Source organism: Mastacembelus armatus, chromosome 9 (genome assembly GCF_900324485.2).
Source record: "Mastacembelus armatus chromosome 9, fMasArm1.2, whole genome shotgun sequence".
Classification (NCBI taxonomy): Eukaryota; Metazoa; Chordata; class Actinopteri; order Synbranchiformes; family Mastacembelidae; genus Mastacembelus; species Mastacembelus armatus.
The window spans coordinates 21,870,607-21,895,372 of NC_046641.1; the positions used below are offsets into that span (position 1 = coordinate 21,870,607).

General features: G+C 39.6%; 3 protein-coding genes across 3 annotated transcripts; 1 reads left to right on the forward strand and 2 right to left on the reverse strand.

The window, feature by feature from the left end:
• The first annotated feature begins 839 nt into the window (after positions 1-839).
• On the forward strand, positions 840-2,751 carry cldn5a (claudin 5a). The gene has a single exon (XM_026322243.1). The coding sequence runs from the start codon at positions 1,043-1,045 to the stop codon at positions 1,688-1,690; it is 648 nt and encodes a 215-aa protein (XP_026178028.1). The 5' UTR covers positions 840-1,042; the 3' UTR covers positions 1,691-2,751.
• Positions 2,752-11,062: 8,311 nt separating this feature from the next.
• Positions 11,063-16,495, reverse strand: cdc45 (CDC45 cell division cycle 45 homolog (S. cerevisiae)). The gene is made up of 18 exons (XM_026321686.2): positions 16,328-16,495; positions 16,118-16,177; positions 15,613-15,705; positions 15,349-15,486; positions 14,948-15,100; positions 14,793-14,851; positions 14,665-14,713; positions 14,426-14,487; positions 14,278-14,328; positions 14,001-14,120; positions 13,774-13,905; positions 13,550-13,648; positions 13,284-13,445; positions 12,986-13,124; positions 12,811-12,894; positions 12,595-12,713; positions 11,879-11,955; positions 11,063-11,388 (listed from the first exon to the last, which is right to left on the reverse strand). The coding sequence occupies exons 1-18, from the start codon at positions 16,376-16,378 to the stop codon at positions 11,324-11,326; spliced, it is 1,713 nt and encodes a 570-aa protein (XP_026177471.1). The 5' UTR covers positions 16,379-16,495; the 3' UTR covers positions 11,063-11,323.
• Positions 16,496-17,216: 721 nt separating this feature from the next.
• Positions 17,217-23,712, reverse strand: plpp5 (phospholipid phosphatase 5). The gene is made up of 8 exons (XM_026322345.2): positions 23,560-23,712; positions 22,433-22,567; positions 22,111-22,219; positions 21,906-21,996; positions 21,728-21,791; positions 21,508-21,632; positions 21,091-21,261; positions 17,217-20,641 (listed from the first exon to the last, which is right to left on the reverse strand). The coding sequence occupies exons 2-8, from the start codon at positions 22,501-22,503 to the stop codon at positions 20,478-20,480; spliced, it is 795 nt and encodes a 264-aa protein (XP_026178130.1). The 5' UTR covers positions 22,504-22,567; positions 23,560-23,712; the 3' UTR covers positions 17,217-20,477.
• Positions 23,713-24,766: the final 1,054 nt, after the last annotated feature.

The following is a 24,766-nucleotide window of genomic DNA, read 5'->3' on the forward strand; positions in this document are numbered from 1 at the left end:
CAAACTGTGTGTGTGTGTGTTTTGTGTAGTTTCAGAAAACACTATGAAGTGCAAAATGTGCTCCAAAAAAACAGAATATATTGTATTAATCTGAGGTAAGTGTTGTTTTTACATTTGTTCATTTTATGCCACTTTACACGATAATATTTAGGTTTTTTTATAGATACGCATTTACAGATTAAGATCATGTAAATGTCTATCAAACTTATGCCTATAATTCTCTTTTCAAACATCCTACTGTAATATAGTATAGATATTTATTGTTTATAGTAACTACCCAATAGCAAATAATACATTTAATTCAAATTAAAATAAAATGAAATGTAGGGCTTCTACTTGTAGCAAAACTTCTTCCAATCAAACTAACTAGAAAAACGAACTTTAAACAAAAAACATCAATATGTTATGAAAAATTAACTGTAAAAACGATATTAAGGACACAAGATTTGGTCAATTTAATCATATTTTCCTTCCATTTCATCTTTAAGACAAGCAGACAAATGTCTCATACATATCACAGTCGGTGTAAAATGGCTATTTTAGTCTCCATAAATGAATTATAGCCTCCATGTCTGAAAATCCATAACAACCGCTCTGATTCAACACACCACTGTATTTCATCCGGCCCATGCCTAAAAACACCCCCATGGGCCTGCACTACCTCTCATGCCCCCTCTATTCATTGTATACAACAGTTCAAACGCACAATGCACTCTGGACCTCTGTATTCAGTTCACAACTTCCCTGCATTTTCATTGGTCCCTTGAGGATGCGGCGGCAGCTGATTGGATGAAAGTTTCTCCTCGAGTCCACACACCCCCACCCCGCAGATATTCGTGATACGTGCTACTGTGATTCCAGTTGTTTTCACATCTCCTCGCTAACAAAGGGACTCAGAGCGGCTGTTTCTCACATCCCCGAGTGATGCTCAACTAACGACCGAGACTCTTGTGAACCGAGACGAGAACGAAAAATCAAAGAGCAGAAATCAGCTCTCAGAATAAAAAGCAGGTGAGAGTTTAAAAAACCTCAGAGAGCGAAAATGGTGTCGGCCGGACTAGAGATCCTGGGACTGTCGCTGTGCGTAATTGGCTCGCTCCTGGTGATGGTTGCGTGCGGATTGCCCATGTGGAAGGTGACGGCTTTCATCGAAGCCAACATCGTGGTGGCTCAGACAATCTGGGACGGATTGTGGATGTCGTGTGTGGTGCAGAGCACGGGCCAGATGCAGTGCAAGGTGCACGACTCCGTCCTCGCCCTCAGCCACGACCTGCAGGCGGCCAGAGCGCTCACCATCATCTCCTCGGTGATGGGCGTGCTGGGGCTCATGGTTGTGATCGCTGGGGCACAGTGCACCAACTGCATCCGCACGGAGCACACCAAAGCCCGAGTGGTGAACGCCGGCGGGATCGTCTTTATCATCAGTGGCTTGTTCGTGCTGGTGCCTCTATGCTGGATGGCCAACAACATCATATCGGACTTCTACAACCCGCAGGTGCCCGCATCCAAGAAGAGGGAGATCGGCGCTGCGCTCTACATCGGCTGGGCGGCCACAGCTTTGCTACTGATTGGAGGAGCGCTGCTGTGCTGCTCTTGTCCCTCCAGCGGGAACACGGGATACACAGTACAATACGCACCGACTAAGAGAACCACGCAGAACGGAGACTATGACAAGAGGAATTATGTCTAGTTGTGGCGCATGGCAGGCGGTGCGTAAGAGAGACTTGCAGCTTTTGAAAAACTGTTTTTGACGGACGTTATTTTTGCACCTGCTTTTTTTTTGTAGAAATCTGAACTTTTAAAATCAATGGAAGCACCTCTGCTGTTTTTACACTGACCCTTCTATATACCTGGACAGCAAAGTCCATAAATCTGTTTATCTACTGGAGATTAGAACACGACTATCAGACACAAGAGGTAGCTCACGACAAAAAGGAGTATCTTTCTTAGGTACCTGTTTTTGTAAGTGTTCGAAATTATTACTATTTTGAATTGTTTGTCGTAGTAACCACAAGCTTTTTCTGTTTCGGAACTCTTGCCACTGAAAATACACTGTTGTCTTGCCTCGATGTGCATTGTCAGCACAGGCGTGTACAGTAACGGAGAAAAAGTGCACTCCCTCGCATTTTCTAGAGGTTGAGTCATGGCAACTGGACTTTAACAGTTCTTTAAAGGTGAAACGTTTCGCCACCCATCCAAGTGGCTTCATCAGTCGACTGATGAGGAACTGAAAAGAGCTGAAAGTCCAGTTGCCACGACTCAACCTCTAGATAACTTTCCCTGGACACTGAGAATCTACACAGACGCTCCCTCACATTCAAACACCCATTTCCTTCAGAGCAACTACGCCGACATGTCGAGGACTCCAACAACTATGTCCAACAGAATTAAAGATGAAGAAAAGTGCATGCATGGTGAAGTCCTGACAAATGTCGGACAGGATTTTGGTTAGTTGAAGATGGAGAGTTTAATTCTGGACCTGTAGACTCTGCAGAGCCTGGGCTGTATAGGTCATAAGATGAAATGTTACAGTTATTCTGCTGCACTGAGCACCTGCAGAGTTTTGCATCACTGTCACTGCAGGAAGTCTTTTCTTAAAAAAAAAAAAAAAAAAAAAAAAATTAGGAATAAACTTTGTTTGTTTTTTTTGTTGGTTTGTTGACGTTTAATGTAACGATTCATTTATTCGTGTATATGAAGATGCAATATTGTTTCATTTTATTAAGATTAAACTGAATATATTGTCTGAAATCTACAGTTAAAGTGTGTTTTTAAAACAAAACAGGTTGTGAGTGCGCTTCACGGCTGTGCGTAACGCACGTCATTCCCACCATGAATCCATAAACCCCCACGGCGGGAGAAAGTATTTTGTTTAGCCATAGAGATCCAGATGACAATGCTCATTCATCTAGAGTGGGGCTGTGCTGTTCAGCTCACAATACTCCACGACCCCCACCACTGGCACCCGGTCCCAGACCTCCCCCACCTCCCCTCACCCGCAGTCAATGAAAGGCGTTCAAATTAGAGCAAAAAAGAAGTTGCTGGAATCGTCTTCCCGCAAGTCACTGCCCTCATTCATCGTCCAAAACCCATCGCCATCCATCAGGACGGCGCTAAAATAGATGGTCCCCGCGACAAAAGATTACGCACCAGCAATCCGACGCAATTAGTTTATCACAGCTGCTTCGAGGACACAACATACACTGATATATTATAGTGGTGACATCTGTTCTAACAAAAGTATTAAAGATAAAGGGTTTTTAAAGTTGTGACAAAAGAAACGAACACAAGTTATTTCAGTCTGTGAGAAAGTGCCCTTTTGTTTCAAACTGTGACTGGATTACAAAAGCTTATCCACAACTGTTTTGCTTGTGCCTAAGAATCTTAACAGGTCATATGCCTTCTTAAAAATTGAAAATAAGAAAGGAGGACTCAGCACTGAGCATCACACAATATCCCGCACACACCCCTTTGCTCCTAAGCCATTTAACGTTTACGTGACTGTCTACACATGGAGCTGAATAATGAAGTCAGAACATAATTATTGATGAGGCCTGTTTCTCTTAATCTCTCTGATATTTTGGTTATAATTGTGGTTCAGCAAGTAAAGCTTGTTGTAACTGTGAAAATTAAATGAGCAAACACAAATGAACATAATTAAAAGTTATATATTTAATATTTCCATAATCAAGAATGGCCTTTTTAAACAGGCTTCAAACAGTCAGTTGATCAACAAATTAGATGATTAAAAAAAAAAGTTTAATAATTTTTGATTTTTTTTTTAAAACAATAAATAAAATTCAGTGGTTCCTCCTTCTAAAATGTGAAGATTTAATATTTTTTAAAAGATGAGGCTGGTAAAATGTGTTATCTTTTTCATTATCATCAACATATTCAATAAAAAAAGACCAAAATCAGCATCTGTCTGTGCTTTACGAGTTCCCCAGCCACTTGTTCCTACTATAGAACCATTACTCAAACAGCAGCAGACTCATAAAGTGCATTTTGGGGACTGTTTCCAGCTGAGGGTTAATAAACATTTAGTGCTAGTGAGTATTTACAGCAGCAGGACTGGAGTACGTGAAACCGGCTCTAAACAAAATACAGTTTTCAATACTTCGGTATGGCACAGAGGAAAAAGTTATGAGGTTTCAGCTGCACAGAGAACACTTTATGTAGGATCAACGGATCAATGTTAGTTTATCTTTTCATGGGGATAAGAAGAAAACAAAGAATGTTAAATGAAAAAAGTGAATGTTTTCAAAGTAAGAATATTTGGGATATGTGATTTTTGTCATACACCTGCAGTTATTCCAACTTTGGGCACTCTACAGGTTTTTCTACACAAAGACACAGTGTGGCAGGTCCAGTCTGATCTGCCTCAGTGAGATGTTTTTGTGGGATTGTTAGTTCCACTCCTCTAGTCACTGCACAGAGGGTGACGAGGTGAGTGTGTGTGCGGGTGAGCAAAGGGTTAAGTGAGTGTATGTGTGTGAGTGTAGAAAGACTTGGGGGGGGTCTCATTCCAATGAGGAGCGAGGCAAATAGGGCCAGCGACGTCACTCAATGGGCGCTCGCCATGGTAACCAACCCGAACCTAGTTGCCTGGCTACAGGAGCCTATAATGTGGTGGTATGGATGAGCCTAATAAAAGGCCAGGGACAGCAGACATTCCTGCAAGCATAGACATCAATACACACACACACACATACACACACACACACACACGGCCTATATATGCACTGCAGTCTGGAGAGATTTACTGAAAGCTCGTAATGGTTACTCCAAAAAGAGCTGTGACAGCAGAAACACATTTCCTTCACCGTTACATTTTATGAGAAGTGTTGCCATAAACTTTGCACACTGGAAACAAATTCTGGGAAAACTGTAGAGAAAATAAAACAAAACAAAGCATAAAGATAAAGAAATTATTGCTGATATCGCAAAAAAATACTGAATAACTTGGATTGTGAAGGGCATGAGGTTATGGTCATGTCAGATCTCAGTTCAGTTGAAAACGTCTTTCCCTACCACTCCTATTTATGATTCATAACATGGGAAGTTTAATTAAAGTTTTTATTAGTTGACTCAGACTTACATCAGAGCCAGCAGGTGTACAGTCTGTAGACTTCCCAGCTGGACAGAGCTTACTCAAAGACAGCAAAGCCAAGAGTTAGCAGGTGGTCAAACGTGGAGGACAAATGTGGCTTTGTATGCAGAGTTAAAAGCCCAATGTGTCATTTGTCTGAAGAACAATATGGGCGCTATAGTGGTTAGAGATGGAGATCAGAAAAACAAATAAAAAAACACCATGTTCTGTTCTCCTGCATCTCCAGAAAGTTTTCGGCTTTGTGACTCACACGATTTGTCACAATTTAGTAGCACAACCAGGCTTCCTGTGCAGCGGACAGCAGAGCAGGAAGCAGGAAGGAACATGGAGGGTGTGGGAGCGGAGGAGGAGGGTGGAGTGTGTGTGTGTGTGTGCGTGTGTGCGTCAGGAGAACCTGAGGTTGTCGATTGGGGTTCAACACTCCCACGGATTTACACACCCACAGATTCCAAGGAATAGGGCCCTACACAACCGCGATGTAACCTCCATTTTTCAATTTCTCAGTCACATTTACGCTCAGTATGACTCAACTCTTATAGAAAAGCACATGTGACTGTATTATGCTGTATCAGGCTGACGTGAATAACAATTTCATGCAAAAAATTAGTAAAAATGGAACAAAAATAAACAAAAACAAATGAAAATAATTTACTCCATTATGCTGAATAGTTATCGTTCATGTTCCCACTCACTCTACATCACATATTCACTCTTTTCAAATATCTTTTTTCTTCCATTGCAGTTTACATTTCTACTGGTCTCCTTTACCTATATGTGCTGCAATGTTGTGTGTATAGCTGAGCAATTAAAACATCTTTCAAGTCATTAGTAGGTCTATTAATCCACACTTTGTATAATGACGACAAGCTATTTTCCCAAGATTTCCAAACATATCAAATATCTGCAGCTGAATTACTGAAGGTGTGTACAAGATGTGAAATATTCAATTTAATGCAGCACTACAGCTTTGAAACACATTGCTCCATGGGTTTAAGTATTTCACTTGAGAGCGTGATAAAGCACTGAGAACGTGGTCAAACCACCAGATGTATGAAGCAGCTATTTTGAGCAAAACAAAACAATGCACTTGCTCAGCATCCATTGTCAACTAGCATGAGCATGGTGGAGCAGTTGGTAGGGACCAAAACACAAAGACTTATTTCATCAAGTGGTCAGAAACCTCCAGCTTGTAAAGGGTTAAAGGGAATATGCTTGTATCTTAATATAAAGGCTCTAATGTTGATACAACTGAAGGGAGACCAGGCAGTTGTAAACTCATCCATAACCTAACATAACCTCAGTATTTATAAAAAGTACTGCCAAATGTTCAATCACCACATTCCCAAAAAATATGCACCTATTTAGTATTAATGTGTAATTTCAGACAAGACAGCAACAGTTTCACAGCTACAGATGAAATGTTTTCTTAACAGTGTGATAAGCTGAGTGCAAAAGGAAGACTTAATCTCAAAAATATGAGAGAGGAGAAGTCAAATCAGGGAGTTTCACTCAGCCTGTCTGAGTGAGACTGTGCCTTCCATACAGTTTATCACCATAAGCAGGCAATTTGAAGTGTTCTCACACAAAAGCATGTGTTGCCTTGCACATCCAGACATGAAGGTAAGTCAGACCACACAAAGCAGTGAATGACAGCCCTCTGCTGAGATAAAGAGAAGCCCTGGCAGTATGAGGGATGCCTTAGTGGCACCAGGGGACATTTCTGATTTGGCATGGTTAGCAAAATGTATGTGATGTCAGTGTCTCTCTCCAACTGAGACAAAGAACAAGTCATCTTCTATCATGGAGGGCTACAGCAACAACCCACACCCAGGTTTCTTCATCATGTTTGCAAAGTGTTGTGTGGACTTGTGTACAGGTGGTGCTGCTTTTAGTGGTAATTTGGCCATATAGGACACAGCAATCAGTGGTTGAGTAAACAATCAGGCTGTCTAAAATACACGCACAAACAGGATCTGGATTCTGAGGAGTACTAAGTGTATTGTTTCCACACTAATTGAATCTTGCAGGAAAACTGCATGGTGTTCTCAGGACTGAGGGGGAACACTGGTGCACCAAATCAACACTTGATATGTGGAAAAAGATTAATCCAAACAAGACAAACCCACAAAAGAGCTTTCTTCTTTCTCTTTCTGAGCTCTTTTTGCTCTGTCTTTGTGCATGGGACTGCAGTGTATTTTCAAGAATGAAAGTTGTAGTGCATGACATTTCATTAAAAAGAGTCCTGCTTGACTGAGCCACCCACCACAGAGGATGAAAGAAAAGACAACCCTCACCCCACTCGACTGCAGGCTGAGGCGCTTCGTGGGGAGACCTCAACAATGTGTGCCAGTGCTGGGACACATGGTGTCTCTGTAGCTCAAAAACAAACTGGGAAAAACACATTTACATGCTTCATCTTAAACATCTGTTCATCCAAAGCATATCACCAGACTAGATTGTCATTTATTGGGAATATAATGTAATATCAACTGACATATGGTGGTGAACATGGTATGTCCCGATCTTGTGGTCTTAGAGAAGACCCCCATTTTCAAAATCTGGGTTCAGGACCTTCACTTCTGCAGCTGATTGTGTATATATTCTGTAATAAATGTCTATTTTACCGAACAGCAGAAATGGGACAGTGTAATATTCCATCAGCATGAGGATGCTGAAGATTAATGGGGGCCCAGCAGATTTTTTACATGTGAATCTGGCCCCATAATCAGGTTTCACTGAGGATTGATAAATTATGCAAAACTGACACAGGCTGTGTCAGTTTTGGCATTAAGCCATAAAATCTCTAAGAATAAATGTCAATAATAATCTACTGTATATTGAACAAAGTGAACAATTAATCAAAGAGGATATTTTTTTCCAGAGAATATACACCAGCTATAAGGATATTATGTTTATAAAAGATAAAGCTTATTTTCAATAGGTGTATCAGTGGATGTTTGGTTGGAGGTTTGCACAGTTCTCACTCTGTGAGGTTTGTACTTCTTAACTAGTACCAGGCAGCGTACACAAGGTAGAAGCATAATCAGTGCAAACACGCAGTGCAAGTTGAATAAAAGAGAAAGAAATGTTAAAATAGTGACATCTTGAAACAAAATGAGTGGACTTGTAGTGTCAACTCAGGCACAGAATTCATCAGCATCAATCAGGATCATCTTTGGCTTGAAAGCCCCTTGAAACAATGACAGAGAGGAAATCGATCAGGGAAATAACACCCCAACCGTGAGAAGGCCTGACGGGTTAAAGGTGACAGAGGTCAGGGATCATTAAGGACGTCTGTGGGGTGCCAAGATGACATGAAGCGAGCAGAAAATAAAGACTGGAAGTGAGGATATTTTTACTGTGTTTGAAGTTTGTGGATTTTAGTGAAATCTGCTTGTGTGGTTGATCACACACTGTGAATGTGTTGTGTATATGGTTTTAGGGTTTATATCTTTGTGTATATATGTTTAGAGTTTATTTGTATGTTTTAGTGTGTGTGTGATCATCCTCTCGCAGCAGGAAGAAACAGGCAGCAAACTAAGAAAACAATTTAACACAGGTGTATCGTTTAGCAAGACATGATCTGCAAAAAAACACAGTTTTCTGTATTGTATTGTTTTCTCTATTTGCATTGTTTTATCTAAACATGCTGTAAAATTGAAGTTGTTTTGTTTGTGTTTTGTTTATGTGCATATTTAGGTTGCACTGTTTTGAGCTGCCAGGCCAATGTATGTGATGTGTTTCAAAAAATGTTTATTAGACATTTGGTAGAAATGAACACTAACATATGTTTACATTTTAAACTATCTCTTTCAGATATCAATTATGGATCAGGCTGTACTGTCAGACTACTGAGTAACTGGTATTGTGAATGAAATACATTTAATACATAGGATTCAGCTGTACATTACTTACAAAAAAATGAAAACTATAATTTCTTCATGTAATCCTATAATATTGGATAAAATACTGTATAGGAACTCCCAATCACCCACATCATTACTCCACCAGCATCTCCTAAAGCTCCAGGAGGAGGGAACAGAGACCTTTGAAAATGTTGCTTTGCACATCAAATATTAACTGTCCTGTAATCCTGCCTTTGGGGGTGCGCTCCCCTTAGTGTGTATGTTGGGCTTGTTACACGCCACATTCCTCAGAAGCAGAGCTGTGGAAAGGGAGATGCCCCCACTTCAGCAGAGGTGCAAGAATGGGAATGGAGAGCTAAGTGACAGGTGGATCTATCACTGAACATCAGCTGATGTTCAGTGATAGATGAACCATGTGTCATGGAGACTGGAAACTAGATCTATCTACCCAGTTTTTTTGTTTTCTTGAAAGACAAATGAAGACACTGAAGAAAACCTAACCAACGATGAAACATTAGGTTCAAAGTTCTTTCATCACAAGGTGCTGCTTTATCTCAAAGGTAAAACCCACAGTAAAAGCTGCAAAACAGCTATTAAATGGACCTTAAAGTGAAATCTTCTCAGTCAGCATGTTAAAACTGCCACGTGCACACCAGAAACAAAAACAAAAGGGCACAAACAAGAGAGGCTGCTGAAGACACGTTTATCAGCGATTCCTGATAAGTTTGAATAAAAACAACCTCTCCACCCTGTTAATGATGTGTCTTCCATGGCTTCCTGCAAACTGCCTCCTCAGAAAATGTTTGGATAAAAAATTCTCCGGGATAACCTCAGTGTGCTGTGAATGTAAACAATATCATTACAGACCCAGGGGAAGCGGTGGAATATACTGAATGTGCCCACACAATTAAGCAATAATGAGGGACACACCCTTGCTAACAAAAACACCATTTGCATTAACATCCCCTGCTGCAGTACGACGCAGATGATGGCATGTTTCTAATCCCACTGCTGCCAATCAGTCTGGACCTTCCTGTGAAACCACCTAAACACCCTCCACTCTGAGGGTCACGATCCCATCCTGATCCAAGAGAGATAAGGATCTCAATTACCCCTCAGGGACCAGCTCTGGCCCCGGCTTTCCACTGACTTTGGTTGCCAAGAAATCATCAACACAACACAAACGACTGGCCTACATTTTGCACTGGGGGCAAAGGCCTCAGTGCTCACAATTGCAGTACATGACCAAACCAAGTTCAGGAGCAGTTCAGTTCAGTACACCGCAATACTTGTACTAGAAGTCTCAAACCCAGTAAGCTGTTTTGATTTCTGTGGCACCACCAGGTGTGTGTCAGCAAAACAAAGGACTGGATCAGATGAAAATGCTTGGATCACTTCCGCTGCCCCCATCAGCTGAACTGCCAACAGGAAACACTCTGTCCGATCTTTGTATCACGACTCCAGAAAAAGTTCAACTTCCTTTTACAAAAGGGATTTAATGTAGGTCTTTGTGGCATTTTTCCCACATCAAGTTTAAATAGTGATTATTGGAGGTTACTGGTACTGCTAAGAAAAATAAGTCCTGCTTAAGTGAAGCACAACATGTAGATCCTGCAATTTGTCCTGCTGGGTATTCCCAGCGTGCAGTGGTTAGTACAGACCAGGGGGTGTCAGGAAGAACAAACAGCAAACCAATGAGGATGAGGTCAGCCTACTGTAGATTCAACTTTTCCATTTCATTCACTCTTTTCAAAAGATTCAATTTTGTCTGAACAGCAAAATGAGAAATATTGTACATTGGTCCCTGTGAAGGGAAACAATCAGCAACTTTAGTGGGGAGGCTGTTGAATTTGTATAAAAAAAACAAAACAAACTTATCTTGAACATATTCTCATAACCAGTTTTCACTCCTGTAACATATTTGTATCACTAAATGACAAACTAGTGCCATTTCAGACAGTAGCAAACAGGTTCACTCAAGATCTGCTGGGAACCTCAGTGCCAAGGATGCCACAGTTTTACCATGTACAAGTGTCCATGTACATTTTTCAGTTGTCACAACTCAAATACAGAAACAACAACCACGTCTGGGGGCAGCAAAACCATTTAATAAGATTAACATGTTTGAAAGGTAATGCGAAGTATTCACACACATAAAGAGACTTCAAAAGCAAAAACAAGAATTTGACATTTAAATTAAAAAACTGTACAATGCATGAAATAACCTGTTAAAACGTCTTAAAAACAAAAACATGGGTAAAATTCTCATACTGGTTAAGATGTGAACACCTCAACACTCACACTGTTCAAAACACAAACTCAAGACATTCCCTCATGTAACAACGTCTCAGGACAGGAGGGTGATGAGCGCATCCAGAAACTTGCTTCGGTCCTCAGTTTTCAGTTCCATTACTGCAGAGAGAAAAATCACAAGAAAATGTGAACACGTCTGTCGCCTGCAATGTGTTTTCACCAACAAGATTTTGTGCAGGCAAAGTGAAAAAGCCAAATGTCACATATCAAACACTCAAACAATTGAAAGTAGTTTGGAATAAATGTTTGAGCTCCATGGAGAAATGCTCAAACTGAACTCTACACACAGAGTAGATCTGAAAAGTTGAAATCCACATTATGAGCATCACATTTATTTCATGTGTCACACAACTGACTGCTTGACACAAACAACACTGCCACCTAGTGTCTACAGAGAAGACTGACGTCTCTAACAACAAATGTGGAGGACACAAGACATGGAGGTAGATTATTGACAAAGAAACTAACATATATATTCAATAAAAATAAGGATTTTGCTGAGATCAGCTATTTGAATCCAGTGTTCAAAGACTAAGAGTTGCAGGAACCCCATTACAAACACACTACAACAGTAAATACTGTCACTTACTTGAAGTGTCAAAGTGGTCATGAAGAGTTCGGGAGCTGGTGCTCTCTGCAGCTTTCTCAAATGCTCGACCAAAGAAACTTATTTAGCACACAGGAAATAAAAAAAAAAAAATGACTTGAGGAAATGAGACAATAACAGCTCTACACAACCTAAAACTGGTGAAAGGAAATTTCAATTTTTGAAAAAAATAAGAACTGACACAGTCCTTAGTTTGTTGGTCAAATCACAGAACATTCACTTCGATTAATTGTTGAAGTAACCTTGTAAACACAAATGGAAAACGTTTAGTTACATCTTCTCAAATGTCACATTTTGTGGCTTTTCTTTGTCTCAGAGGAAACTGAATATATTTTGGTTTAGGGCACAGGACAAAAAAAAAAGATAATTTCAATAGATCAACTCAAATTCTGTCTTAGTATGGGCATTTTTATCTAAAACAATTAAAATAAAAATAACTGTTAGTAATAATGATTATCATGGTTTTTGTAATAGATTTTGAGCAAAAAAAAAAAAAAAATTCTCTGAATGTCACAAAAAAAAAAAATGAATGGGACATGTTCTTTGCAGAGCCAATAGCTGATAACTACAACATGGCATCTGTAGCTCTGTAGCACAAATATGTTTCACTTCCATTCATTTATGCATAATGAAAGCTGTGTCGTACAGTTCAGCTCACCCTTTCTTGCTAAGACCTACTGTACAAAGCGATGTCTTACTTCTTCTTGTCAGACGTGTCAGACTCTGGTGGAATTCCCACAACAATGACTGTTCCCTTTTCCACATCCTTGGGCGCAGCCATGATTAGAGGAAGCAGTTTGCAGCGTTTATTCCTCGTCTAATTGACCAAGACAATATCAGTAAAAGATAGAACGAAATCAGTGACTTCACTCAACTTCCTTCTCAATCAGCTCTGTCAGCAATAAGATACTCACCGAATGCACAAAAGCCTTCAGAAGGTATTTGCAGAGCAGAATCAAGGCCATGGGTTTAGAAAACAGCTTCACATCAGGAGTTCCCTGAAAATGAAACATCAGGAGGGGGAGAGGATTAATCCCAGCAGGATAAACTGGTAACAGTCACACACACATGCCAGTCATAGACTTGTACCTCCATGAGATAACAGTAGAGGAAGGGTCCTTGTGACAGGATGAGGTTGGTACAGATGCAGCTGGCAACAGTCTGCTGGATGGCAATTAGCTTCTTCTTTGCCAGTTCTATGCCGTGGTGTAGTCGTTCAATATTACACCTGCGCAGAGAATGAATTGATGAATAAAAGTGATATCTGGAAGCACCGTTTTGGAGTGATGACCACAGATGTTTCAGTGTTTCTCTCACACCTGTCAGCTTACATCTCAGTCAGGGCAAATTACACACTGTAAAGTGATTTTAAGTTTGTTCTACACACCTGGAAAGGGAGTCAAGAGCCTTGATAAAGTTGTTGCTGTCGCTCTCATCTTTCTCTGTGCTCTCCAGCAAGGCAGCAGTAGCATGCACGATGTCACTGGCCAGGAAACGGTTCTTAAAACCAAAATGAACACCAAATGTCTGGATGCGGATATCCTTCATTCTGATCAACAGGGGACAACAAAGATAGATCATTTGAGGTTTTATGTCAAACGATGGATTTGTGTTACGTAGAAAGGAAAGTGAATAACAGCAACTTTCTCATACCCATATTTATTTGCAGACTCTTCAATGACATCCCTCAGGTTTTCTTTGATTGACATGTCCATGGAGTTGTATTTCTGCCGCACTTGTATCAGGGGTAGTCTGATTCATACAACATAACAAATATTAGCTAACTATTTCACATCACAGACTGAGCTCAAATTCCACTCAAAATTAGGTCTATGGATAGATCTTTATTAACACACAAATCACTTCTAGGCACTCACCCCATGTCAGCCAGGAACTCCTGGAGTTTCTTTTGTCCATTTAATGTCCAAAGCTTAAAGTTGCATGACGTGTAAGACGAATTACAGATGCTCTCATAGAGAGACCAGTGCTGGTAGAGGGTTAGACGTAGGCTGAAGTAGTAGTTTAAGTAAAATACAAAAACAAGCACTGCCCAAAAACAACCCTGAAAAAAAAAATTACAGCATGTTTGAAGAATAAAGGATACTCATATTCAAAGGAGATTCTCATACAGTCGATGGAGAGCGAGTTCTCCTCATCCTCGTTTCGGTGGTTATGCCGGGAAACATGTCGCTGCATTGTGGCGATGTCTGTTACATACTTCATACTAAAAAGGAACAAGGCAGATGAGATGAATTCAGTGTGAGGTTACACGTGATGAAAACATAGCGAATACATCTCAAAACCAACAAAAAAAAAAAAAAAAGAATGAATGTACTACAACAGTGAACTTTCTTATTTCTAGGAAATAAAAACAATCTTACTTTGTGATTTTATCATGAACCCACTGGTCTGTCAGCCCGATGATGGCCCACCTGCAAAATGAAGAAAATAACATCTGTACAGTGCAATGTGAATTTACACAGTGGTTGTATCGTTAAGATTTTTTTTTTTTTTTTTCAGTTAACTTACCAGAGCATGTCCTTGGTATCTTTAGTCAACACCCATGCAAGTTCAAAAAACATCATCGCAGCCTGACAAGTCACATGTGAAAACATTTGTTTTCAGGAATTCATTCAGAAATAATAACAGAATGTATTATGGAAGTCAACATAAATGCAAATAAAATGTGTTTCTCCTGCGCATCTAAGGTCAGTAGAATACAGAAAGATTAACATTTACTGTAAAATATTTTAAACCTTTCTACTCACAGAAGTCCCATGATATTCATACTGCTCATAGTCAAACAAGATTTCCCTCCTGTGAAATGAGAAACATGTCAATTTAAAAATGTCTATATGACAAACATCATCCCTAAAGGGCCATCAAAACACTTCACCTTCGTGCCTCCCATTCCCTCCTCGCTCGCTGTCTTTCAATCCTCCTCTCAACAGCCCCCTGCAACAACACAACCTCAAACATTAATGACACAGCCTTCACAGTCCACACGCTTCTGTTTTATTTCAATGGTGTTTAGTTCTGCGCAACATGTACTTCATCAAATCTCCTCCGTTTGCCAGTCGGCTCTGAGCTTTCATCACTCTCATTCCCAGAATCGCCTCCTTCTTCATCGTCGTCTTCATCGCGGAAAATATCATCATATGAGGGAACTCCCAGGTCATCATCCTGCTTGATTAGCAGTTTTATCTGTGCATGAGATAATAAAAGTTCACACAATGTTAAACTCCAAAGGAGTAAGCATGCAGAGGTTTCCACTCTGATGTGGTTATCTACATTTTGCTATTATCAAACAAACATGAGAAGTTCTTAACCAGTACAGAAAATAATAAACACAAATGGATGCAGCACATTCAAATGTAACAGTTGAACTTAACAGCAAAGTTTTAGTTCTTCATTATTTGATCATCTGAGCTGAATTGATTTTTATCCATCACCTGAGTGTCATTGTAGACATTGACCACATCTACAGGCCGATGAGTGTCACAGATAAAGAAGATGGAGTCATCATCTGGCTGCAGCATCTCGAGGAGGTCAACATTTGCCCCACAGTTGATGAGAACAAAGTATCGGAACTACAACGCAACATAAACCAAAATAAAACATCTAGCACAGCAAAGCAAAGCTCAACAGCTCATCTTCATGTATGTCGCTGTCATTTAGTCTTGTGTGAGCGCAGGTCAGATTTATCATAACGTTACCTGCTCTTTGTGTTCAAGGAAGGCAGTGCCGAGATCCTGCCAGCCTGTAACCGGCACAAGTGTGTACTGGACCTGGTCACAGTGGAACAGTGCCTGGTAAACAAAAACAATGAGTCAGCACACAAAGATTTCAGTTTTTGCTTTAAAACGACACAAAATCCGTATTTCAGATTATTTTTATCTGAAGGCTGCTTCCATTATTGATGAAGCCACCAGTTATTCCCCCCATCCCAAAATAATACCTTAAACCCAGGATACTTTGCAATCATGTATGACATGAACTGCACAGATTTATGAAACATGTCTGAAAATGACTGAGTTATGCGAATATCAAAACAAAGCTACATGTTTATTGTTGATCCTATGAATCGACTCATTATTACAGCTCTAGAATAATCATTTAAAAGGATGAGAGGCCTGTGCTGCTGACAGAAAGAAGCCAAAACAAACTAGTCAGTCAAAACAGAGCTAACAGCAGATGATGTTTGCTAACAGTGTTGCTAACCTGTAGTATCTTACAGGCGCAGAGAGCGTCCATGTCTGATGCCACCAGGAGAACGACTCTCTGAAAGCAAAAAAACACGCGACAGACCGTGGGTATTTGAGCATACACCACATAAAAACACACACACTTTCATTCGCTTTAACCTCACGTTAGCTGTTTGCTAAGTAACTTCGGCTCAAACATGACTTACACTTTGCTAAGACAACTCACCTGGTTGGCAACGACCTCATAAAACTCCTTTCTAATGTCCGTGACGAACATCTCCAAAAATGTCTTTTAAAAGCGTTTAAAACAAGAAGAACTCAGTAAAACAGCATGAACGGTACGTTGTTGTAGCTTTACCGTCAGGCCGCTAATACTGTGGCTGTCTCCCGTCTAGGAATTTGGCGCCAAATCAACGCGTCACATCCAACCAATCAGGAGGAAGAAAAATAACATACGTCATACGTTCGAGGCGACGTCATCACGTTGAGAAAACAAAGCTGCAAAGCGCCAGTGAGGAATAAACAAATATAGACAGCATGTGAAATTATTTGGTTTTGTTTGGGTTTCTACATTTACACATATATAAAACACATTTTAATATGTTGGCCTGATCTCTATTTTTTAATTTTCGTAGTGGTGGTGGGGGCGTAATCTATTCTGCACACTTGTTTTTCTTCAACCCAAGCCACATTATGGTTTGACTAATGCTTTTATTCAACAATTTTAGATGCTGCTACATCAATTAATTAATATATCAATAAAATGAATGTTTTAATATATTCTTTAGTATAAATGTAATCTTGTCTAAAAGTGTGTGTTCATCACACATACTGAAAACCAGGATTCATGACTCTATACTGTAATTTTATTTAGAAACACCATGTACTTTCACCAAAAGATTCATTGATTCATTAATGTACAGTCAGGACACTGTACTAGGTTGAGTGGCTGCTACATGGTCCCACAGGCCAATGCAGATTATGATGAGCATTACATAAAGCAAATAGATGGGTGTTAATATAAACAGATCAGAAGATGACCAGCATGATCAACCACTTGATACAGTATACATATACTGAAAATCACAAATGAATAAAAAAAATGGATGGGAATGTAGGGATTTGGAAGAATTTAATCAGCTGTGAAACATGCAGGATTTTATCAAAATGCAGCAAAGTGTCATTTTTTTACCTGAAGGACCCCCAGAAACACTTGTGCCCACCAAGATGATTCCCCTTTTTCATGAAATAACATTATCACATTGAAGGTAAACAAATATTCAAAATTCAAGTAAACTTCTGCATGCTCAAAAATTGAATACACATAGACCTGTACATTATCTCATAAATACCTATAAGATTGACCAAGAAAATTAAGACATTTGTCTAAAAGGTGTTTCCACACAGAAATCTCCACCAACAATTGGGTTTATGGAAAGCAAGCATTTTCTGAGGTAAGGAAATGCAGCATGCCACATATAAACAAAATTTAAACACAAGTGAATCCTATTATTAAAAAAGTAAAGATTCTGATCAACGTTTACATGACAGAGAGTATACACTGTTACATGCAGTATATACTTCATTCATTAACGGAGACATAAAGTAAGGTATTAAAGGCACAAATTCATCTGTTTCTTCTGTCAAGTGTAGTCTGAAACCAGCGTGACCCAGCTGCTTTAAGCCTGATTCACAGCAATGAGCAAAAAGTGCCTTAACCCTGGGAAACTTTGGCTGGTTTCATACACTAACACAAAACATGTTTCAACCAGCAAAAACAGTCATATCAAAGAAAAAGCAACCTTACAAACATTAATAAAATACAAAAAAGACAATGGAAACACAAGTTAAATTCAAAATACAACTGAGTGGACACAGTTCACAGTCTGAAATGAATGTTGAGAGAAAGTATGAGAAAAAAAAACATCAACTGCCAAGTTTCACATGCCAATGAAGACAGGTAGAAAACCTGACCAGCAGGAGCACTGGGAGGCTAGCACCATGACCTGGAGAGGTTACAGTATGACCACATTCAGGTTCATCAGGAACATCTGGTTCCAGTGTCATTCCAAAAATCAACCCCATGAATGCTACACCAATGGAGCCAAACGACTATGCAGTTACAAAAATCTGACCTACAATTAGCCTGAGACCAAAGATGTAGGAAAACATAGTTCAGTCCCATTAATGTGTGTTGATATTAGCAGATGTGCTGTACAGTTAAGAGATATGATCATTATTTGCGATTGTCACAAAGAATTGAAAGTACAGCAGGCACTGCAGAAACTGTGGGAAGAGTTGGGTGGAACTGCTACATGCGGATATTAAAGTCTAACTGGGCATAAGATCCCTTTTTCCAGATATCAATTAAAAAAAAACCTGCAAATGAAAAACGATGGTGAAAATTACACCAGAGAAAGACAGAAGCAACAGATCAAAATTGTAAACAAAAAATATGCAAGTTTTTTTTTTTTTTTTTTGAATTAACAAGCCTCAACAGTGACATCAGTGACAGGGGTGGGTTGATAAAGCATAACAATATGTGTCGAGACAAATGTTAGCATATTGTTTGTATTACTATCCCTTAAAAGGACAGATCTGGTAATATTCTATTTTTTTCTTATTGTCAATAAATCCAATAAACAGACCAAAACCATTTGCCTTTGTAGCTGATGCAATTATAAAACCCCTGTGCCACACAGCTTATTTGTTGTAAGAAAATTACTGCTAATACTCGAGTGAAAATAGTCCCACACAAATGTACTATATTGTTATTGTTAGAACAACACAGGCTAAAAAGTAGTGTCTATCTGTTTAAGGACGCTTTTTAGCATCTTTTTAAAATGAAACCATACATTTCATATATAATACTTTAAAATAAATTTGATATCTTCAGGAGTGAATGTTTTGGGCGAAAGTGCCACACTGAAAACTCATTGTACTGACAGACAATGCATTGTGGCTTTGGTCTGCTCATGGATATTAATAAGGAAAATATAGAATACAGCCAACGGGATTATTTTAGATCTCTGATTAAGGTCACCACTGACATTACTCTTGATTGCTGAGCTGTACTACTTCACGGAAAAATATGATTTTTGCATCAGTTAGATGAGGTACCTTCATTTCATTAACAGACATTTATGGTTGGTTATTGTAGCCATTAAAAAAATTCATTACATTTTCAGAAACTGTATTTCTCACAAAATATATGAATATCATGATTGACAAGAAAGAAACAAAGGATTTTATCCACATCACTGACCACTTTCAGTCAGGAAAAGCACACATCGCCTCTTATTTCACCAGTTTCCCTCTAACAAACTCAAGAACCTCAGCTGTCTATTTCTTTTTGAGCTTAGAACCACATTTTGCTGTCGTCAGCAAATTCTCCTGGCTTGTGTCATCATGTGACATTAAATGTGACCTTGTTGGCTAGAGATAACGTGCTCTGTGGACTAACAGGTGGACTTGTGAGTGGACAGTTGCTGTTTTGATTGCTGAACTACAATGGAAATTCTGTGTGGGGTACTAAAAAAACAAAACAATGCTTGACCCTCGTTACACTGTGGTGCCCTTTAGCAAGGCTGCTCAAACGGTGCAACTCAGTGGCTGAGGGATCACTTTTCTGCTTTTCTTCCTGAGGGTCCTTGCAGCCTTACATGTAGGTCACATGATAACAGCTCCAACACCATAAGATGTGGATGAATCATTAGTGGTTGAACCTTTTGGGTTTAGACTGTCGTCACTATATAACATCAAGAATGAACAATGATGCACAGAAGTACAGTACACATGCAGTTCCCACTAAACCTCAAAACTGTTTAAAAAGTTGCAGCTTTACAAAACAATCAGAAAATAGTGATACTTCATGTGAAATGATGTCACAGCAGCTGAGCCAGAGACTGATGGGCAGTGGTCATGTAGTTAACCTGCTCAGCTGTTGTGAGTATTTAAAGTTATGGGATCTATAGGCACAATACACAGACTGTGTGGGGCTGGGACATATGAAAGAGAATATCAGGGCCTCCAGTATAGACATTTTCACTGTGTAATAGTACATTTGTAGGGTTTGGAAACACACATTTCAGGTAGTCTGCATCCACCAGTGTCAACTGTCAAATTGCAGTTTTGTTATTTTCGGTAACTCTCAGGCGTTTCAGAAAGCATTTGTCGTTTCAGTTTAGAAAAGAAACTGTTTTGTAGATCACCATACAAAAGGTAAATTCCCACAATATAGGTACAATAATTGACATTAAACAATAAATATTGATTTTTCGCCCAGCCCAAAGTGTGTGAAAACCAAAACTAGAATAAGTGCCATGACAGCCAGTATAAATGACACCAGTAAAGAGTATTTTTCAGTTACAGCTGTTCTACAGGGGTAGGATGTAGTTGGCCAGCTTCCGTTCCTGTGCAGCAGGAAGAGTCTCTCTGTAACGCAGAGGTCTGTGGCAGTCGGCATCCTGAAGTGGGGGGTAGTGCTGTCTGTAACACAGCCAGGCAAAGGCAAGACCCAGCAAAGAACCCACTAATACATCTACATAAAAGAAAAGAGCAAAGATAACAGCTGCAGTTTAGAGGAGTTTGTTTCCACAGCTTCCATAAATGTCTCTCACACCTTCTGGTCATGTGTAAACATTAATACTGTTCTGAGATTCCCAAGAACTGCAAGCTATTGTATTTAACTACATAACCTCCAAAAAGAAAAAACCATAATAATTACAAAATAAATAGAACAACTGAGTTTTCCCCAGAGGACTACAGAGAACAACCTCCTCCAAAAGTAGGAGAAACTGATCCTTTCATAGCAAACAATTAGCATGCTATCATACAGTCAGGACACTCAACATTTAGTTGATGGTGTGGCTGTGTGCAGTACATGTGATGCCCCTGAGCAAAACTGAGTAGGTTGGTTAAGGTAAAATATAGACACGTACTACAAGATGATTTGTGTTGCATATGATTTTTTGTATTTGTCACTCTGACCTTGCCAGTGGTGTTTGTAGTCACATGTTCTGGAGAGAGCGATCACAGTCGCAATGAGTAAAGGGGTGAGGAAGGCACACAGCCGCCATGCTCTGCCTTGGCCTGGTGCAGTGAAGCAGTGCAGCTTCCCTGCAATGTACAGTGCCGTGAAACCTAAACCTGCAAAGGCAACTGGGAGCAGAGAGAACAGATGGAAGGAGTGATCAGAGCCAGAAGAAGGTTTGTACAGAGACAAAGTCAGCACAAAGAGGAAGCAACAATAAGAAAAGTAAAGAAATGTCCTTTAGAATAAGGTGGGTGCATGTAATAACTTAAAGGCCTGGAGACAAAAATACACTTAGATCTTTTTTTTGATGCCTTCCTACTGCACTTTTGTTCCTTTGTCCCCTGCTGATGAAAAATATAAGAGTCTCTTACAGGAAGAGTGTCCGCTAGGAAAGCTCTTTCTGCCCTCCATGATGACATCTGGGTCACCGCTGCAGCGGAGCTCCAGGTTCATCTGTCCATCTGGGAAACAGCGGTAGAAGAAGTCTGGTCGTGGCCTGTTAGAAAAGACAAAAAGAACATAAAGGACAACATCAGGTTTTCATCTTCTCTAACACTGGCAAGCTTCATGATAGTTGGTTACTGCGTTTACCTGCCAACAACAAGTTTGACAACGTTGGTGAAAACTCCATTCAGCACCAGAGTCAGAGTCACAGCTGGATGACAGGGGGAAACAAAACTGAATCACGAAAGAACACAAGTCAACCGAAAAAGCGAGGTGACTTATTTTATTTTTTTAAAGAAAAAATGTGCATCTGCCCTTTTCTTACCCAAAGAGGCTTCTTTCAGATCTCCTCGCTCTGACCTCTTAAGGAAGGCGAAAAGCAGGATTACCATCAGTGGGCTGAAAACCGCCACACTCTGATCCAAAAACAAAGGGGAGTATAAAAACTCAAATCCATTTAAAGACCAATTCAAAGTGTTTCCGACTGATTTAACATTGTAATTCTACATTACTGCAGACATATTACTTACAAACATAAGAGTGGTGGGTACATGGTCTTGCTCCACACGATGGAATTTATACAACCACATCTCCTCTGCCTGGATCTCACGGTAGAAAGGAGGAAGCTGCTCCGTCACACTAAAGTAATAGAAAAAACACTTAAGCTGGAGTTTGTTTCTATGCAATAAAAAAGACACACACACACACACACACACACACACACACACACACACACACACACACACACACACACACACACACACACACACAGAATCTGCCTTAAAGATAATTGAGCCGTTTAGCAATGTTGCATATGCAACAGTACATCCATGATTCAAAAGGCCGACTTACAGAAACACGACTAACAGTGCCAACCGGACGGATATTTCCGACAGGAAACCACGAAGCAGCCTCCTCTTCATTTTGTTTTTTGGCGTGGACTTCAGTCAGCAGCAAACATCTTCACTCCACCTTGTTTTAACTTAACTGGGACAAAAGAAAATTGATGAAAAGATGAGTATCAGACTATATATTAAATCAAATGAAGATCTAAAGTTAGTGGCTCCATAAATGGAAAATCAATGGCACCAGAAAATAAAAAACTCAGCAGAGTAATGCCAGAAACATAAGTGAGTTATATTAGAAACACTATATTACCATTATTTCACTTCTATTTTTCTTAACCATAAAATGTCAACTTTAATCTAATGACTGTCTTGCTATAACTCCAGGGGCTCTGGAGCAAACATTGGTTGTTGGTAACCTAGTGACCCCCAACCCAAAACAGGTACATCTGAGCACAACACAAACTAAGCAGCTTTTAACACTTCTATAAAAAAGAAAAAACAATTCCTTTCATTTGGACACACTTGATCTGATAAACCAGGACACAGCATTAGATAGTGCAGGGCCCCCATACACTTCTGTGGCCCCAATTCACTAATCATTTAAAGTCACAGACTGGTTTTTGGGGCCCATGTGGGTATTGGACTTTGGGGCAGTTGCAAACTTTGCCCAGTCATTGATCCAGCTTTGACAGCCCCCCCATCAGCACTGATTACTGATCCTTGGCATACTTTTTTTATTTCAACAAATACCCAAAACACAACAAACTAAGGGCATGTTGTCATTCCTCTACCACTTTGACTTGACCATATAAATATCAGGTGAAATGCTTTATCAGGATGCTTCCTTGTCTAACACCTGGGGTTCAGGCCAACAAGCCGCACCTGTGCCCTCCACTTCCAGGTGATACACACATCCAGAAACTATTATTTACTTCAATATATCTCTTAATGATACCAAGATTAATGACACCGCCTGCCACAAAAGAAAGAAAAAACACAATCCAACCAACACTTGGTGTAATGAGATGTTCGCAAATTAAGCTAAGCTAGTTAGCAACATCTGTTCAACAAGACAAGACATCTGGTCCATTTCCGCCTTGTGAAAGAGAGAATCTCGGGTCCATCACTAACCTCAAACAGGCCGTTTGAGGTGTTCAGCTTCATGTCAACATGCGCCCTCACACCACGTCCTTCTATCGATGGTGAAAGTCGCACATATGAAGAACAGGGATGCTACAGGGATGAGCCCCGTGTGAAGCTAACGGTTAGCATTAGAGCTACTTCTGGTCTGGGATTTTCAAATCAAAGGTAGTTTCACGGTTTCTCATATTTCCTCTCACTAGGTGGTCTAACTAATAGATATATTATAAATTCATGCATGTCTACTATAACAATAATGACACGTAGAGGTGAATAACCTGAAAAAAACAGAGGATTTTGAATTTGAAAGATTCAAATTTGGGGTTTTCGTAGCGCTTTATAAACCGGAAACAGCATGCACTTATTTTGTCTGTCCTGACATGGGCTATATATTCACTAGAGGCCACGTCACCTCAGAGAGAGCCATGGACATTAAAACCACAATGATTAGTGATGGTATCTTTGCTCTATTGTTATTCTCTGGGACAATTTTTCTTAGTAATAAGTAGATTTTGTGAATTTAACTGTATTATTTTGCAGCAGGAACAATGAACTTTTAAAACTTTATTGATTATTCTGTGAAATATGGACACAGTAGGTCCACTGAAGGTCCACTGATGCTCTCAGCAATTCATAGACAACTGGGCTGTGGCTGAGGTTTATAAAACAAATCAAATGCAGGTGCCAGATAACAATGGAGGCAAGCAGATAGTTAATGCATGGCCACGTGTTTACAGTTCAGGTAAAAGATAAATGAAATTCCTTCACCATTGCTATACCAATACTCTTAATAATGATTGAATGGTTTATTTCGACTGAAGTTAATATATATTATTTATCAAATTACCAACCTTGTGTAAAAAATGTCAGAAAATACTGGAACATGTCTGTTCACACTCAAAAATATAGTTTACTGTCAGATATTATAAAGAAAGGCATCAAATCATAATTAAGAAGGATTTTTTGTTAATATGTAAAATGTAAATGCTTCTGTCAATTGTGCAAATAAATTATTATTAAACAGGAAAACAAATATGTAAAATATTAAGAGAAAAGATACTGTTTCATTTTTGACACAAATTTATTTTAACAGTTTTACTCTGTCATGTGATTGGATCTGGCTGTTAAACAAGGTCAAAGTGCAAGTTATCTGGTTCACTGTTGTTTAAAACCAAATCATCAAACCTAAAAAAAAATA